The 17,771-nt window shown below is 42.3% G+C and overlaps 1 protein-coding gene across 3 annotated transcripts in view; it reads right to left on the bottom strand.

Moving 5' to 3' along the window:
• Positions 1–17,771, bottom strand: part of LOC138952852 (HHIP-like protein 1) — a 28,097-nt gene that overhangs the window by 9,772 nt on the left and 554 nt on the right. The window contains exons 1-6 of one of the 3 annotated variants that reach the window (XM_070324586.1): positions 16,722–16,737; positions 14,353–15,051; positions 12,751–12,953; positions 9,950–10,038; positions 6,422–6,618; positions 3,389–3,526 (exon numbers count right to left, since the gene is read on the bottom strand). In XM_070324586.1, coding sequence (XP_070180687.1) covers positions 3,389–3,526; positions 6,422–6,618; positions 9,950–10,038; positions 12,751–12,953; positions 14,353–14,656 — 931 coding nt within the window. In that variant the 5' untranslated portion in view covers positions 14,657–15,051; positions 16,722–16,737. Of the gene's footprint in view, positions 1–3,388; positions 3,527–6,421; positions 6,619–9,949; positions 10,039–12,750; positions 12,954–14,352; positions 15,169–16,721; positions 16,738–17,771 lie in introns of those variants that run through there. The other 2 variants (XM_070324585.1, XM_070324584.1) reach the window with 2 other exon arrangements.

A 17,771-nucleotide genomic window follows, 5' to 3' on the forward strand; every position in this document is an offset into this window, starting at 1 on the left:
CTTTGCTGGCTGGTGCTTTGCCTCGCATTATGACCCAAAGGACGAAGAAAGGGAGAGGAGAGGGGAGAGAGGGATTATCAACCCCCCCCCCCCCACACTGCCCCTCCCGCACCCCCCCTCCCCCCTATGCACGATGATCCCCCCAGAGCATGAAGGGACAGACTGTCAACACCTTGTGTCCCATGAAGACAGCAGTGTAGGGACACAGCACTCTTGTAACACTCGCTCGTCCTTCAGCATAGTGAGGCTTTAATTTGGTCGCTTTTAATTTTTGAGAAAAAAGAGCTGTTGCTGCTGTTTCTGTAAGTTTTTCCTTTTGAATTTTTTTTTAAATTAAAGCGATATGGTCTGTCATTAAAAGAGCTTTATTGTGTAAATCAGGAACGTTTCAACCTCTGTATGTAATACTCCATATTTTGTGTTTCTGTGCCGTTGTTTTTTGTTGTAGTTTTCGTTGTCGTTGCTGTTGTTTTGATTGGTTTAAATATTATGCATTTACAATATCGTCCGCCACATTATTCTTTTGTTTCTAAGAGCACATTTAATTAAATTTTTTTGATGTTTTTTTTATGCTGTTATAATATGTATTTAAAATGCATATAATTATAATTATACACACACAAAAAACACAGTATGACATCCACTATATACATCTTGGTGTAACTTTGGGTCCGTATCTAGAATTGAGAAGAGAAAGAGAAAAAAAGAAAAGAAAAATCAAAACAAGAGGCGAAGCCTTCAAGGCTCACGTAAGAAATCGACAAACAGTAACACAAACTCAATCACTCCGTCAGACATACACACACACACACACACACACACACACACACACACACACACACACACACACACACACACACACACACACACACACACACACACACACACACTGTAAGCATAGGTGAAACTGTGCAAGAAAGCGAGACACTAGATCTGCCAACTAGTCTCGGCCCGCTCACAATAACAATGACCGAGACTTTCAGCAATTCCTTCGCGTGACGTCTAACCCTCTTACGTCATAATGTGACGTCTTCACACACGTCAAACACTTTTGACCGAGACGTAATCTTCTTATGCGAGCTTTACATAGTCTCAGAAATGTTAAAGTTTCTATCACACACACACGCACGCACGCACACACGCACGCACGCACGCACGCACGCACGCACAGACAGACAAAAGTTAGCATCGCATAGGCTACACTTACGTGAGCCAATAAAAAAGAGGAATAAAAATCATAATTTTATATTTCTGATCTGCAACTGCTTTTCGAATAAAAAATATATCGACCTAATGTGTTTTTGTTATATTTAGTCAAGTTTTGACTAAATATTTTAACATCGAGGGGAATCGAAACGAGGGTCGTGGTGTATGTGCGTGTGTGTGTGTGTGTGTGTGTCTGTGTGTCTGTGTGTGTGTGTGTGTAGAGCGATTCAGACTAAACTACTGGACCGATCTTTATGAAATTTGACATGAGAGTTCCTGGGTATGAAATCCCCATACGTTTTTTTCATTTTTTTGATAAATGTCTTTGATGACGTCATATCCGGCTTTTCGTGAAAGTTGAGGCGGCACTGTCACGCCCTCATTTTTCAACCAAATTGGTTCAAATTTTGGTCAAGTATTCTTCGACGAAGCCCGGGGTTCGGTATTGCATTTCAGCTTGGTGGCTTAAAAATTAATTAATGACTTTGGTCATTAAAAATCGGAAAATTGTAAAAAAAAATAAAAATTTATAAAACGATCCAAATTTACGTTTATCTTATTCTCCATCATTTGCTGATTCCAAAAACATATAAATATGTTATATTCGGATTAAAAACAAGCTCTGAAAATTAAATATATAAAAATTATTATCAAAATTAAATGGTCCAAATCAATTTAAAAACACTTTCATCTTATTCCTTGTCGGTTCCTGATTCCAAAAACATATAGATATGATATGTTTGGATTAAAAACACGCTCAGAAAGTTAAAACAAAGAGAGGTACAGAAAAGCGTGCTATCCTTCTTAGCGCAACTACTACCCCGCTCTTCTTGTCAATTTCACTGCCTTTCCCATGAGCGGTGGACTGACGATGCTACGAGTATACGGTCTTGCTGAAAAATGGCAGCTACTTGACTAAATATTGTATTTTCGCCTTACGCGACTTGTTTTTTATATAGTGGACACACATAATAATGAGACAAACATAACTAATTTCTTAGGTGGAACTTATCATTCTGACTCTGCAAAGAAAGCGTAGGCTGTTGATTTATGGCGAGTGGCCAAGTGAAGGGATGACCTCAACCTGTGCATAAAATCCTGCGCAGATCTGAGATGGTGAGCCGAATGCTTCACACGGGGAGGGCTGTGCTTTTAATCAGCGTATGCTTAGACCACAGCTTGTTTGTGTCTTAATTAGAGCGATCGAGCTTGGTCCCCAGTGCACTGAGCCAGCCCGGTGATCAGAAATGAGGCTAAGTGTTCTTTGAACTACTCGGTAAGTCGTTAATCTTGCTGTTATTTGCTTATTGAAGAAATTACGACAATTAGATTAGGCAAGAGATCATAATCATTATGCGCAATAATTGCTGAGACTGCAGAATGTTTGATTTTACGATCAATTTCTTTCTTTAAAGGATTGATCTATAAAACAGAACACTTCACACTATAAGTTTTATGAATAGATCTATTCAAAGCGGGTATTTCTCTTTTAAGCCGGTGTAACACGAGAAACTTACTCCCACGAGATTTTTACTCCGGAGTAAACATTTCGTACGAAAAAGTTACTCCCTTTACGAAAAAAGCACTCCCCCATTGCACGAGAAAATTACTCCCCAAGACAGGTGAGTTCCGAGTAAACATTTCGTACAAAAATGTTACTCACCTGACGAATAAATAACGAATAAATTACTTCACCCCAACACGAGCAATTTAACTTCCCATGCCAGGTGTACGAAATTTTTACTCCCTTGTCCTCTGTTAGTCTTGGTGGTGGAAGGGGTGGAAGGAGGGTAGCGCGACATTCCTTTGCGCGAGATCACTTATTGGCATTATCCCTTCGCCCGCATCCCATTTTTGCGTACGAGATATTTATTGGAAGTAAAAAAAAATGGGGAGTAAAAATTTCGTGGAGGGAGTAATTTTTTCGTGCCTTGGGGAGTTCTTTTCTCGTACGAAAAGTGTACTCGGAGTAAGAATTTCGTACGAAATATTTACTCCGGAGTACATTTTTCGTGGAGTAAAAATTTCGTGTTACACCGGTCTCTCCTACTACCTCTATCTATCTCTGTCACACACTCTCTCTTACACAATCTCTCTCCCTCTCTCTCTCTTTTTTTTTTTCTCTCTCTCTCTTTCTCTCTCTATCTTTCTCTTTCTAGCACGCGCGCGCGCACACACCCACCCAAGTCATCACATTTATTGGAATGGAAGCAGACGTTTCCCTCTTTCAGATTCCAGCCGTAGTTCCTTCCCCTTCTGATTTTGTTGATTTCCTCAAATTGATCGGAACCCACGTCACCACAGTAAATGTCACCCGAACCTGAAAACATTAACATATTTTAACACAATTATGTCTGTGTGTTTATGTATGTGTGTGTGTGTGTGTGTGTGTGTGTGTGTGTGTGTGTGTGTGTGTGTGTGTGTGTGCGTGTGTGTTTGTGTGTGTGCGAGGCGTGGGCGGGGGGGGGGGGGGGGGGGGTGCGTGCGTGCGTACGTGCATGCGCGCATTTTGTGTGTGAGTGCTGAATTCAGGGTATTCACATTGAAACCAATGTCACCAACCGTTAGATACATCAAGTCATGACATTAGTTCACCGAACACAAGTCGCAATCTTGAACTACTTTTTGCAGATGAGTCAAAACGTTCTTATAAAACACGGGATCAATCAGCTTGGCGACCTGGCTAAATACAGCCGTCTAATCATAAACAATCATAAACAATCATACAAATTCATCATCTTTTCACACCTGACCCGACTAATAAAGTGTGTTTATCCAGCGATCTCAGGCATGCCACGATTGCATTGTTCTTTCTTTCTTTCTTTATTTATTTATTTGGTGTTTAACGTCGTTTTCAACCACGAAGGTTATATCGCGACGGGGAAAGGGGGGAGATGGGATAGAGCCACTTGTCAATTGTTTCTTGTTCACAAAAGCACTAATCAAAAATTTGCTCCAGGGGCTTGCAACGTAGTACAATGTATTACCTTACTGGGAGAATGCAAGTTTCCAGTACAAAGGACTTAAAATTTCGTACATACTGCTTGACTAAAATCTTTACAAAAATGGACTATGTTCTATACAAGAAACACTTAACAAGGGTAAAAGGAGAAACAGAACCCGTTAGTCGCCTCTTACGACATGCTGGGGAGCATCGGGTAAATTCTTCCCCCTAACCCGCGGGGTGTATTGCATTGTTCATTTCAGAGCTGTCGCAACAGATGCGCCTTAATTGATAAGATTTTTGGGTGACACATTTTGACAATTGAGCCCAGCGTAAACAAGGGGAAAACAATAGCTTTTTCGCAGCTGCATTATTTGCTGTTTAGGTCAGCGTATAATTATAATGAGTTCCTGTCTGAGTTGGTTTAAGACGAATCAATTTTATTTCTTTTGTTTGTTTGTTCGTTCATGGGCTGAAACTCCCACGGCTTTTACGTGTATGACCGTTTTTACCCCGCCATTTAGGCAGCCATACGCCGCTTTCGGAGGAAGCATGCTGGGTATTTTCGTGTTTCTATAACCCACCGAACTCTGACATGGATTACAGGATCTTTTTCGTGCGCACTTGGTCTTGTGCTTGCGTGTACACACGGGGGTATTCGGACACCGAGGAGAGTCTGCACACAAAGTTGACTCTGAGAAATAAATCTCTCGCCGAACGTGGGGACGAACTCACGCTGACAGCGGCCAACTGGATACAAATCCAGCGCGCTACCGACTGAGCTACATCCCCGCCCATTTTATTTCTTTTAATTAAGATCATAAGATCAGTATTTGATACATATCTGCCTTAATTTTCGTTAAGTTTGACCAAATAAACCTACGACAAGAATGCAGTTAGCGCATTGCAAAACTTAAAAAATCTGTAAGGAACAGAAGAATGTGTAAATTCCGTTGGAAAGTGCAGTATTCCGTGTGTTCTTGCTTTCTCGCTGTTTTAAAAATGTCAAAAAAGGACACAATCATTATGTCTTGTGCAAAACTCTAAAGATCGTTTAAGGCACTAACAAGTATCAAATTATCTTCAGGGGCGGATCCAGGAGGGGGTTTCCGGGGTTTGCAGAAACCCTCCCTAGTCTAAAAAAAATAAATAAAAAAATTCAGAATAAAGAAAAACTGATGGCTCAGATTGCACCAGACTGCTACATTTTCCTTGATTTTTATCAAAATTGTCCCGGGGGGGCATGCCCCCGGACCCCCCTACGAGCCGGCCTTTGTCTTCTAAGTGACGGTTTTGAAAGGTAGTTGGGTAATTTGTTGGCTCAGGTTGCACCAATTCGATCAATTGTCCTTGTTTTGATCCAGACTTGTCTTCTTAAATTTACTTTTTGGAAGGTGTATAAGGGGAAGTTTCTTGGCTCAGACTGCACCAGATTGCTCCATTTTCTTTGTTTCTAATCAACATTTTCCGGGGCAGCATGCCCCCGGACCCCCCTAAGAGGTTCGAACGCTTCGCAACCTCAACTAAACGCTTCGCGTCGTCGAATTGTCCCTAAAAGAAATTTGGACCCCCCCCCCCCCCCCCCTCCCCCCCCCCCATAAAATTGATGTGATCCGCCCCTGATCTTGCATGGCCAAGGCTTTTAATACTCCGTGAATAAACAAACGTTTGTTGAAGACAGAGTAATTGAAAACAGTCGCATACGCATTTTCCCATTTGGACGACAGAGTCGCCTTATCTTTACCCAGTGACCAAAGCGAGGGTACTCTAAGCAAACGAAATTGACAACCAAACATGCAAATCAAATTGACAATCTAAAACCAATCAAACCAATTATCAACCCAAAATAAATAAATACACTTCTTCTTCTGCGTTCATGGGTTGTGACTCCCACGTACACTCGTAAGGCAGGAGTGGGCTTCTTCGTGAAAAGTAGTTTTCCCGCGCCATGAATACAGTCATATTCCGATTAAGGGAGATGCACTCTGGGTGTTTTTGCGTTTCTTTTACCCACCGAACTCTGAAATGGATTACAGGATCTTTTCGTACACACAGGCACTCAGGGGGAAGGCACTAGCAGGTCTGCACGCATGTTGACCTGGGTGATAGGAACAATCTCCACCCTTAACCCGCCAGGCGCGGCCGGGATTCGAACCCCAAACCTTCCACACACAAGGTTGACGTTATAACCACTAGACAACACAACCATATAAAAAAAATTAAAAAATTGTTAATACAACAACAGAATAAATATCATTATGATATTATTACCTCCCCTACTTGCGCTGTCAACACTGCAGCGCCACGGGTTCCGGAAGCCGAGAGCAAAGATTTCCGGTCTGTAGAGGGACCTGTCGTAGAACGGGTTGCTGCCAGGCACTTCGTACAAGAGACCGCTTCCAGAGTCGCCACGCTCAAACCCCCTTGCGTTCACGTCGATTCGCAGAGCTTTGCCCAAAAACGACGTGCTGAAATTAGTCAGAAATATTCAGGTACAATGTAATGTGTAACGTCCAGACGCCGAGTCCGATATCGTGTGGTAATTACAATTCGTCTCGGTTACAAAACTTAATGTGGGTACGCCGAGTCTACTGTCAAAGCCAAAATGTTTCCTTGCGCATCTTTCTACTGCAAAAGTGACAATATACCGCAAAACAGACAAATCGGCTTCCCAGTGGCTCAGCATTAAAGGCACAGTAAGCCTCCCGTAAACCATCACAGATACTGTCCGGCTTTTACACACAGTACAAACACCCTTTCATTTAAAGCTGTGGTCTATTTATGACTTTCCGGGGCTACGAGGTTGAAAAATAGGGATAAAATCATGTACAGAATTCTGTACAGCAAACGCTACCCGAAACCCCACCTATACGGCGTGTATGACCTTGAGAGCTTCAGTCAACGCTTGAATTTTGCTGGGATAACATCCGGTTTGCTCTCTCAAGACTGATCATATTTTATCTTCAAGAGAGATCAAGGGGAAAAAATAAGCGCCCCGGCGAAGATTCGAACTCTCGACCTCGAGACTTCGTGTCGCATGTCTAAACCACTAGGCTACTGCGCCAATCGAGAAAATGAAGGAAAAACATTGATATGAATTCATGTTATGTTATTCTTGAAGCAGCATGATTTATATCTCTATCCGCCCATGGTTCAGAAGTGAATACATGTATAACTATTTCTTTGATGTCTGTTTTCAACTGCACAGAGCTTTGGAGAGATTCAATTACTGTTCATGTCATTTTTCTTGCATGTTGTAAATAGAGATATCGCAGCTATTTGCATGGCGCGAATGTCGTGTAGCATGACGGTGTGAACATGTACTGCGATACCGTGAAACATGTTTGCAAACAAAGGCAAATTTTAATGGCAATTTTTACGTTTTTGCAACGCATGAATGGCAATTCAAGCGTACAAAGATATAAAATTATCAATTTTTTGTTATCTTTGACAACACTGGTGGAGTAGCCTAGCGGTTAAGACATCGGCCCCGACATTTCGAGGCCCCGATGCCTTGAGTTCGAATCCCTGCCAAGTCGTTTATTTTTTCTGCTTGATTCTTCTCGACAAATATGCTCAGCTCTGAGAGAGCAAACCGGATGTTACCACTGCAAATTTCAAGCGTTGACTGAAGCTCTCAAGGTCATACACGCCGTATAGGTGGGGTTTCGGGTAGCGTTTGCTGTACAGAATTCTGTACATGATTTTATCCCTATTTTTCAACCTCGTAGCCCCGGAAAGTCATAAATAGACCACAGCTTTAAACACTCACCGCTTGAGAACATCTTAGGTGCCCTCCGTAAAGAGCGAGCAATTTTCAAAGAATTTATTTTTGAGTGGTTTATCTTACCCCTGAGCCATCGTGAACCCGTGTGATCCAGTTTCCCATTTATTTCTTTAAATCTACTAGCCCTAAAGCCACGATGAAGGCGAACAGAAAAGAAAATTTCAAATACCACAATGACAGGCACTGCTGTGTATGTATTTTTCCCCAAAGGCCGATGAAAAGGCATACCTCGACTATTTGTCGGGTCAACGTCCATCACGTCGGCTTGCCTTTTCGCACAAAACACACGAGAGGGGGGGGGGGGGGGGGGGGGGGAGAAGGGGCACGTACTGTAGTAATACGGCAGCAAGTCCTGAATGCTTGTTTTGAGTATGAAGGTCCTATCCTTCTCGTGTAAGCGTGACGCACACCATTACCGATCTGTCAATGATGTTACAGGCGATATGTGACCCTCCACCACGAAATGAGTCGCATGTCACCTCGCGCGGTTCTGCGCTAGGCTTAATATAAGTCCGGGGAGTGTTTGGTAACAGTGTGAGGGTCACCGTAGTCACAGGCTTTTCGCTCTTTTCTAAAACGGGTTTCACCACTGGATAGAGCATAAAAAAAATCTTGAGGAAAATGTAAAAATATGAAAATCATGCAAAGGTGACATGCGACTCATTCCGTGGTGGAGGGTCACATGTGAGCGTCCCTCCACTTGGGCACATACCAACAATCAACAGCCTGGCTGCTTCCTGTGCAAAGTGGGAATTTCTCCAATGAATCTATTTATGAGAATTTGCGAAATTAATTGCATAGAAAATATTTACTCTGCACGGGAAGCAGAAAGGCTGAAAGAGTGTTGGTCTGTGTTCAAGATGGGTGCTGTTCTTATCCCGGGTATAAGCCTGGATCATGGACAGATCTGTGTTGGTAACAGGTGATCGCTAACATGAGAAGGAACTTGATGTGTTTTGAATTGAAAGGATGCTCGTATTTCATGTAAAAGCAGATCTGCAATGGTAAAAATGATCGCTTACACGAACGAGAACGTACCAGGAGCAGATCTAGGGGGGGGGAGTTCTAGGGGTTCCGACCCCCCCCCCCCCCCTCACACACACACACAAATGGGAATAGATTTACACTAGTGATTAACCTTGTTATCTTCCAGGAGAAGCCTACAATGCACCTCATAAAGTCACATTATCTTCAGCGTCGGGGGGGGGGGGGGTGTGGGGGGGGGGGGGGACCAGGGCTTCGCTACTCGACCTCATCGACGCCAGGGTGGACCCCTGGACCTCGGTCACAATTTGAAACACTCCCCTTCATTACCCCTTGACCCGCCCCTGCGTACGCTACATTTAAGCATCTTCCTCCATAATAAGATCAAGCCATCAAATATACGAATACGATAACCAAAATACAAGAAAGGTTTGTTATTGGAATGTTCAATATTCAACAAAACGAAACATTCACAAGTTCATCACGCCAAACAAGCCAAAAAGAATGCTAGTGGATCTGAAAGCAGAGCGGCGTCAACTCTTTCATTATTGGGTTGTTGTTCAAACTCCCACCCCCTTTCTCTCCCCCCCCCCCCCCCCCCCCCCCCCAGTTAAAGCTAAAGGTGAGACTGGGGGACAGCCGCAGGCCACTAGATTTGCACGCAATACTGACTGCTGACTAACACACCTGGCTCATAACGGTCTGTGTGACTTATGAGGGGTGCGTGTGCTGGATAATTACGAACTTTGACACGTCACTGGTAAATAGGGCGCAAGTCGTTATTGACCCTTTGTAATTGGTCGTCTGAAAAAGGAGGGCGTCGCCATTCGGAGGTTAGTTACTGTGCAAAAGGCATCTGTGCCCAGAAAATCGGTCGGCAAACGGAGGGGGTCGTGTTTAAGAGGGGTCGTTATGGGAGATTCCACTGTGCGCGTATGTCGACTAAACGGTCTTTGAAGTGATAGGACACACAACTTATAAAAATGCGATAATTACGATAAATAATTGTGTGCAATAAGTGCACTCACGGGTTTTGTGCGTTTCCAGCCTGGTCATCGTCGTGTCCGGCACCCGCTCCCAAGAAGATGTACAGGTATCCGTCATCCCCAAACAGCAGCTGGACACATCATCAACAAACACAAGGTTGACCACAAGCATGAACAAGTCGCGTAAGGCGAAAATACAACATTTAGTCAAGTAGCTGTCGAACTCACAGAATGAAACTGAACGCAATGCAATTTTTCAGCAAGACCGTATACTCGTAGCATCGTCAGTCCACCGCTCATGGCAAAGGCAGTGAAATTGACAAGAAGAGCGGGGTAGTAGTTGCGCTGAGAAGGATAGCACGCTTTTCTGTACCTCTCTTCATTTTAACTTTCTGAGCGTGTTTTTAATCCAAACATATCATATCTATATGTTTTTGGAATCAGGAACCGACAAGGAATAAGATGAAAGTGTTTTTAAATTGATTTCGAAAAAAAATGTAATAATAATTTTTATATTTTTAATTTTCAGAGCTTGTTTTTAATCCAAATATAACATATGTATATGTTTTTTGAATCAGCAAATGATGGAGAATAAGATGAACGTAAATTTGGATCGTTTTATAATTAAATTTTTTTTTTTACAATTTTCAGATTTGTAATGACCAAAGTCATAAATTAATTTTTAAGCCACCAAGCTGAAATGCTATACCGAAGTTCGGGCTTTGTCGAAGATTACTTGACCAAAATTTCAATCAATTTGGTTGAAAAATGAGAGCGTGACAGTGCCGGCTCAACTTTCACGAAAAGCCGGATATGACGTCATCAAAGACATTTATCGAAAAAATGAAAAATACGTCTGGGGATTTAATACCCAGGAACTCTCATGTCAAATTTCATAAAGATCGGTCCAGTAGTTTTCTCTGAATCGCTCTACACACACACACAGACACACATACACCATAATTATGACCCTCGTCTCGATTCCCCCCTCTACGTTAATACATAAAAGTCAAAACTTGACTAAATGTAAAAAGAGAGTGCTGAATGTGTAAACAGAATGTTTAATCATAAGTTGAAAATGAAGAAGGAAAGACAAGAACAAAGAAAGAACGAAAGAAAAGAAAAGAAAAGAAAAGAAAGAAAAGAAAGAAAGACTAAGAAATAATAAGGGGGAGTAACCAGGAGAACTGTTGTTGTTGTTGTTGTTGTTGTTGTTGTTGTTGTTGTTGTTGTTGTTGTTACACCCCCGGTATAGGGGTGTGTATAGGTTTCGCTCGATGTGTTTGTTTGGGTGTTTGTGTGTTTGTTTTGGTGTTTGTGTGTTTGTTTGGGTGTTTGTGTGTTTGTGTTCGCATATAGATCTCAAGAATGAACGGACCGATCGTCACCAAACTTGGTGAACAGGTTCTATACATTCCTGAGACGGTCCTTACAAAAATTGGGACCAGTCAAACACACGGTTAGGGAGTTATTGGTGGATTAAAATTATACAAGGACTTATACAGGGACATCTTTATGGTCAAAGGGAAATAACCATTCTCACTCAGTCACTGCCACCAACTGAGAAGGTTATTTCCCTTTGACGGGGGTGTTTTTCCTACCTTGTAGGAATTTCTTGTTGTTTCTGCTTCTGCTATTGTCATTATGTTGCTACGTAGTTCTGTCTTTTTACATTTAGTCAAGTTTTGACTAAATGTTTTAACATCAAATACCCGTGGGACTTGGAATAAAGTAAAAAAAAATTCCATCTCACACGGCATTAATTAAGTCTCAGGAAACATGAATACACGCATGCAGGAAAAAAAATATATGGGTAGCGCCGTATGTATGGCAGCTCGCTTTCCCCGGGGAGAAAGCAGCCCGAATTTCCATGAGGGTAACCTCACTGGACTGTAAATCTTATCCAATCCAATCCAATCCAATCGAAACGAGGGTCGTGGTGTATGTGTGTGTGTGCGTGTGTGCGTGCGTGTGTGCGTGCGTGTAGAGCGATTCAGACCAAACTACTGGACCGATCTTTATGAAATTTGACATGAGAGTTCCTGGGAATGATATCCCCGAACGCTGTTTTCCTTTTTTTGATAAATGTCTTTGATGACGTCATATCCGGCTTTTCGTGAAAGTTGAGGCGGCACTGTCACGCTCTCATTTTTCAACCAAATTGGTTGAAATATTGGTCAAGTAGTCTTCGACAAAGCCCGGACTTCGGTATTGCATTTCAGCTTGGTGGCTTAAAAATTAATTAATGACTTTGGTCATTAAAAATCTGAAAATTGTAAAAAAAATTATTTTTTTCTAAAACGATCCAAATTTACGTTCATCTTATTCTCCATCATTTGCTGATTCCAAAAACATATAAATATGTTATATTCGGATTAAAAAAAGCTCTGAAAATTAAATATATAAAAATTATTATCAAAATTAAAATTTTGAAATCAATTTAAAAACACTTTCATCTTATTCCTTGTCGGTTCCTGATTCCAAAAACATATAGATATGATATGTTTGGATTAAAAACACGCTCAGAAAGTCAAAACAAAGAGAGGTACAGAAAAGCGTGCTATCCTTCACAGCGCAAGTACTACCCCGCTCTTCCTGTAAATTTCACTGCCTTTGCCGTGCGCGGTGGACTGACGATGCTACGAGTATACGGTCTTGCTGCGTTGCATTGCGTTCAGTTTCATTCTGTGAGTTCGACAGCTACTTGACTAAATATTGTATTTTCGCCTTACGCGTCTTGTTTTATCCTCTTTCTTATCTTCGTCCTATTCTGCCTCTTTCCTTCCCTCGCTTTCAGTTTCAAAAAAAAAATCAAATTTTTTAATTATTTTTTTTTAACTAACCTGTCCACCGTTTGCCGTGTCCGAGGGTTGTTTGACACGCAGCAATCGTTGTTCCGTCGAAGGGTCTACTACGTCGTCAGTGGCGTGGAACTCGCTGACGTAAGCAAAGTGTGAGTGGCCTGACTCGGACGCCACGTAGTAGACAAACACTCGTCCCGAGCTGCTCTCGTTGTAGAGGGGGTGGAGTACCACACTCAGCAAACCTGAATGACAAAGGTAGAAGGGTAGAGGGGAGTTGATTGTCCACCTGCATTTAAGAGAGATGAAATGCTTGGAATGGCCTGTGGTTTGGGTACTGTCAGGACTGGCCCAGTTCCAGTTGTGTGTGTGCAGAAGGGGCTTCCAAAATGAGGCAGTTGTGTGTTTTTACATTTAGTCAAGTTTTGACTAAATGTTTTAACGTAGAGGGGGGAATCGAGACGAGGGTCGTGGTGTATGTGTGTGTGTGTGTGTGTGTCTGTCTGTCTCTGTGTGTGTGTAGAGCGATTCAGAGAAAACTACTGGACCGATCTTTATGAAATTTGACATGAGAGTTCCTGGGTATGAAATCCCCATACGTTTTTTTTCATTTTTTTGATTAATGTCTTTGATGACGTCATATCCGGCTTTTCGTGAAAGTTGAGGCGGCACTGTCACGCTCTCATTTTTCAACCAAATTGGTTGAAATTTTGGTCAAGTAATCTTCGACGAAGCCCGGACTTCGGTATTACATTTCAGCTTAGTGGCTTAAAAATTAATTTATGACTTTGGTCATTAAAAATCTGAAAATTGTAAAAAAAATTTTTTTTATATAAAACGATCCAATTTTACGTTCATCTTATTCTCCATCATTTTCTGATTCCAAAAACATATAAAAACAAGCTCTGAAAATTAAAAATATAAAAATTATTTTCAAAATTAAATTGTCGAAATCAATTCAAAAACACTTTCATCTTATTCCTTGTCGGTTCCTGATTCCAAAAACATATAGATATGATATGTTTGGATTAAAAACACGCTCAGAAAGTTAAAACGAAGAGAGGTACAGAAAAGCGTGCTATCCTTCTCAGCGCAACTACTAAACCGCTCTTCTTGTCAATTTCACTGCCTTTGCCATGAGCATGAGCGGTGGACTGACGATGCTACGTACGAGTATACGGTCTTGCTGAAAAATTGCATTGCGTTCAGTTTCATTCTGTGAGTTCGACAGCTACTTGACTAAATGTTGTATTTTCGCCTTACGCGACTTGTTTTTAATTACAGGGGCATATGATGTAAGCTTAAATTGTCATCTGCATGTTGGAAGGGGGGGGGGGATGGTGGCAGTTTGGAAACAGGGTCCCTTTATTGGCTTACGCTTTTTTCTTTACTGTTTTCAACTGTTCAACTTTTCACAAACCTTCCTCAAATTTCCCAAACTGTCCACCACCCCCCCCCCCCCCCCCAAAAAAAAAAAACCCAGCGTTTTATCAAACCTTCACAAAATTTCTCGAACCCTGCGGACTAAAGGATATATGACTGACGGCGCAGAGAAATTCGAGATCAGGCTAAGAAAGCTCCAGATTATTAAAAAGAACAAAAACAAAACAACAATTTTATGAAGGAAAAAGTATGCCTACTTACCCCTCTCCTCTCCCTGGGCTTCTGAAGTGTGAACACGATCAGTGATGTTCATAAACAGCGTGTCTCTCTCCATATCCTTCAACCATGCGCGCGCTGTGCCCTTCTGCTCCGCGATCAACACGAGCACAGAGTTATCCCGCTTGAAGGTGATGTATTCCACAGGGTTGTAGAGGTCCTCTGCCACTTTCTCCAGACACATACATGGCCACGTGTAGTTGACACTGTTGCCAATGGCAGTGACTTCTGTGAAACTCACCGCTACAGCCAGGAAGACGAAGACCATCTGAACACTCATTTTGTCCATCCAATTGTTTTTCTTTGTATTTTCTTGCTGTCTTTCTTTCTGTCGTGTCCTTTCTTTTTATCTCAACGTCGAACGAGGAACACACTTTTTTTTGCCCTTTGTTTTATCTACACGTACACAATAAAGCGAAAACAGTTCACTTTTTACGAGTTGCTGTTCTGAATTAAAGGTTTTTTTCTGCACAGCAGGCAGTCAAACCCAACACAGATTTTGGAGCGCTTTGAAACTTCACTGTAAGATGAGAGCCATTAAACAGCAGGAGTCAGCGCACAGTACACTCCAACCTTCTCTTGTCGTAACAGCAAATGGCAAGCGTCACAAAATGCTTGAAAGTCCTCGCCAGTCAAAGTAAGCGTTCTCGTGAGGATCACAAAATGTTACACAGCATTCAAGACCTGGGAAAAAAATCAGAACAAATTGCACCAGCACCTCGGGAATTCAGTCTTTTGTTGAGAAGATGGGAGCCGAAATTACAACCTTAGCCTGTCTCTCTGCGCGGGGAGGAAACAATCGCAGTAATAAACTGCGCACTTGAAGGAATTTGTCCTTTGTGGGGGCGGGAAGTGAGGGGGGGGGGGGGGGGTTAGACGATGGGGATATGCGGGGCCGGGAGGGGGGATATTTGTGGGGGTTTAGCGACGTCTCCAGCGTCTCTGTGCTCGCAAGAAGTTCATTTCCTCGCTGGCTGTGTAGTAATCAATGAGAGGTAGTCAAGGGAGATGTGAAAGCGGGCGGATAATACGCGTTACTATGGCCACACTGCAAAAGAACCGATCAAGCGGCAATACATTTGCAGCTTTACAAACGGGCAAAATTATTTCCGACATTTTCATTCTATTTCGGTTGTTTTTATTTTCTTGCTTATACTGTGTGTACGTAATGCTTTATTTTTCGATGATTGCATGATTGAAGGCCATTCGGTGTCTTCTGATATCGTGTTGGGCAACATTGCATATCAACTATAGGCCCACTCTCTCTCTCTCTCTCTCTCTCTCTCTCTCTCTCTCTCTCTCTCTCTCTCTCTCTCTCTCTTATTTTCATAAGATTATTTTCATATTGATCATATCTGTCCATAAAGCATCAGTGTTTCATAACGCAAGAATGTATGTATAGCCTACAACGTGTATATAGTCATGTGAATAGTTTTTCTGCCTTGCTTATCTTTTGTAATTGTTTTACGTATGTATATATATATATATATATATATATATATATATGTATTCAAGATTAGAATAGTCCCTCTCTGGGCGAGGGCTGGTTGAAAAGAAGCTCGTTTATATTGCTTATGCCACAACCCTCGTAAAATAAAATTTGATTTGATTTGATTTGATTTGATCTCTCTCTCTCTCTCTCTCTCTCTCTTTCTCGCTCGCTCGCTGTGCTTGCTCATTTTGTGTCTTCTTTCCGGCTAAATGTGATCTGGAAAATTCCATCGGCCGCCACAACAAAACTAATATAAAGTCGGAGGGCGGGTCCGTAGTTCAGTCAAAGATCTTACAGGCTACGCTGAACCACACCCTTGTGCACGCATGCGCACGATAAAGCTCCCAGACTCACAGCCAAAATTAGACGGCTTGGAAAACCAGAGATACACATTTAAAGAAACAGACTAACAGACAGACAGACAGACAGAGCGATTCCTATACACCGTCATATAAAGGCGGCGTAAAACATGAATACACTCAAGCACGAAAGAAACAAGAAATTCCTTCGAGGTAGGAAAAACACCCCCGTTGGTCAAAGGGAAATAACCATTCTCACTGCACCCATTCTCACTGCCACCAACTGAGAAGCTTATTTCCCTTTGACCATGAAAATGTTTCTCTATAAGTCCTTGTAGAATCTTAATCCACCAATAACTCCCTAACCGTGTGTTTGACTGGTCCCAATTTTTGTAAGGACCGTCTCAGGAATGTATAGAACCTGTTCACCAAGTTTGGTGACGATCGGTCCGTTCATTCTTGAGATCTATATGCGAACACAAACACACAAACACACAAACAAACAAACAAACACATCGACCGAAGCCTATACACACCCCTATACCGGGGGTGTAAAAACCCACTTGGTAGCGCCAGGGGATAGCAGCCGGCATTTCATTGAGGAAATTCCCCAAGGACAGTACGTAGGCCCTATACAAAAATCAAAAACAACAAAACAAATCTTACAACAGCTTGCTGAAAACAACAACAAACAAACAAACAAAAATATGCCAGTAGCTCACGAAAAAGTCGACTCATGCGGATGTAGGCGGGCAAAAACAATAGCAATTAAATAAGAATTACTTACGAAACGCCCCACAGACAGCAGCGACAGCAAAGAGATTAAATCATAATCAAAAATCGGGAGAGAAAGACAGATGGGACAGTGGTCGGATGGAAACACAGCCATATGTCACAGATTATATTCACCGGTCGGTAACACAGGTGTTGATGTTACTGGGAGTTGTGTGGCCCGGCGTGTGGGTACAGATTTATGTCTGTGTGGTGGGGTCCGTGTGCAATGTGAGGGGGGAAGGCTGAGAGAGAGAGAGAGAGGGAGGGAGAGAGAGAGAGAGGGAGAGAGAAAGAGAGAGAGAGCGAGAGGGAGAGAGAGGAAGGGAGAGAGAGATAGACAGACAGAGAGAGAGAGAGACACAGAGAGACACAGAGAGAGAGACAGAGAGAGAGATAGAGAGAGAGAGAGAGGGAAAGAGAGAGAGGGAGGGAGAGAGAGGGAGAGAGAGAGAGAGAGAGAGAGAGAGAGAGAGAGAGAGAGAGGGAAAGACAGAGACAGAGATAGAGACAGCTAGAGACAGAGACAGAGAGATCGACAGACAGAACTCGAATTCGAACTCGAAAACTTTATTACCGAGGGATGATAGCATTAGGTCCATATGGTCCTTTCTTACAGCTAGTCCCTACTATAATACACACATAAAACAAAGAACAAATATGAAGAATAAAAAAATCAGAGAGAGAGAGAGAGAGAGAGAGAGAGGAATGAGATAGAGAGAGAGTGTGATGTGTGTGTGTTGGTGTGTATGTGTTTGTGCGCGTGTCTGTCTGTATGTAAATGTGTGTGTGTGTGTGTGTATGTGTGTGTGTGTGTGTGTATGTGTGTGTTTGTGGTTGCT

The sequence above is a fragment of the Littorina saxatilis genome, linkage group LG17 (genome assembly GCF_037325665.1).
Source record: "Littorina saxatilis isolate snail1 linkage group LG17, US_GU_Lsax_2.0, whole genome shotgun sequence".
Classification (NCBI taxonomy): Eukaryota; Metazoa; Mollusca; class Gastropoda; order Littorinimorpha; family Littorinidae; genus Littorina; species Littorina saxatilis.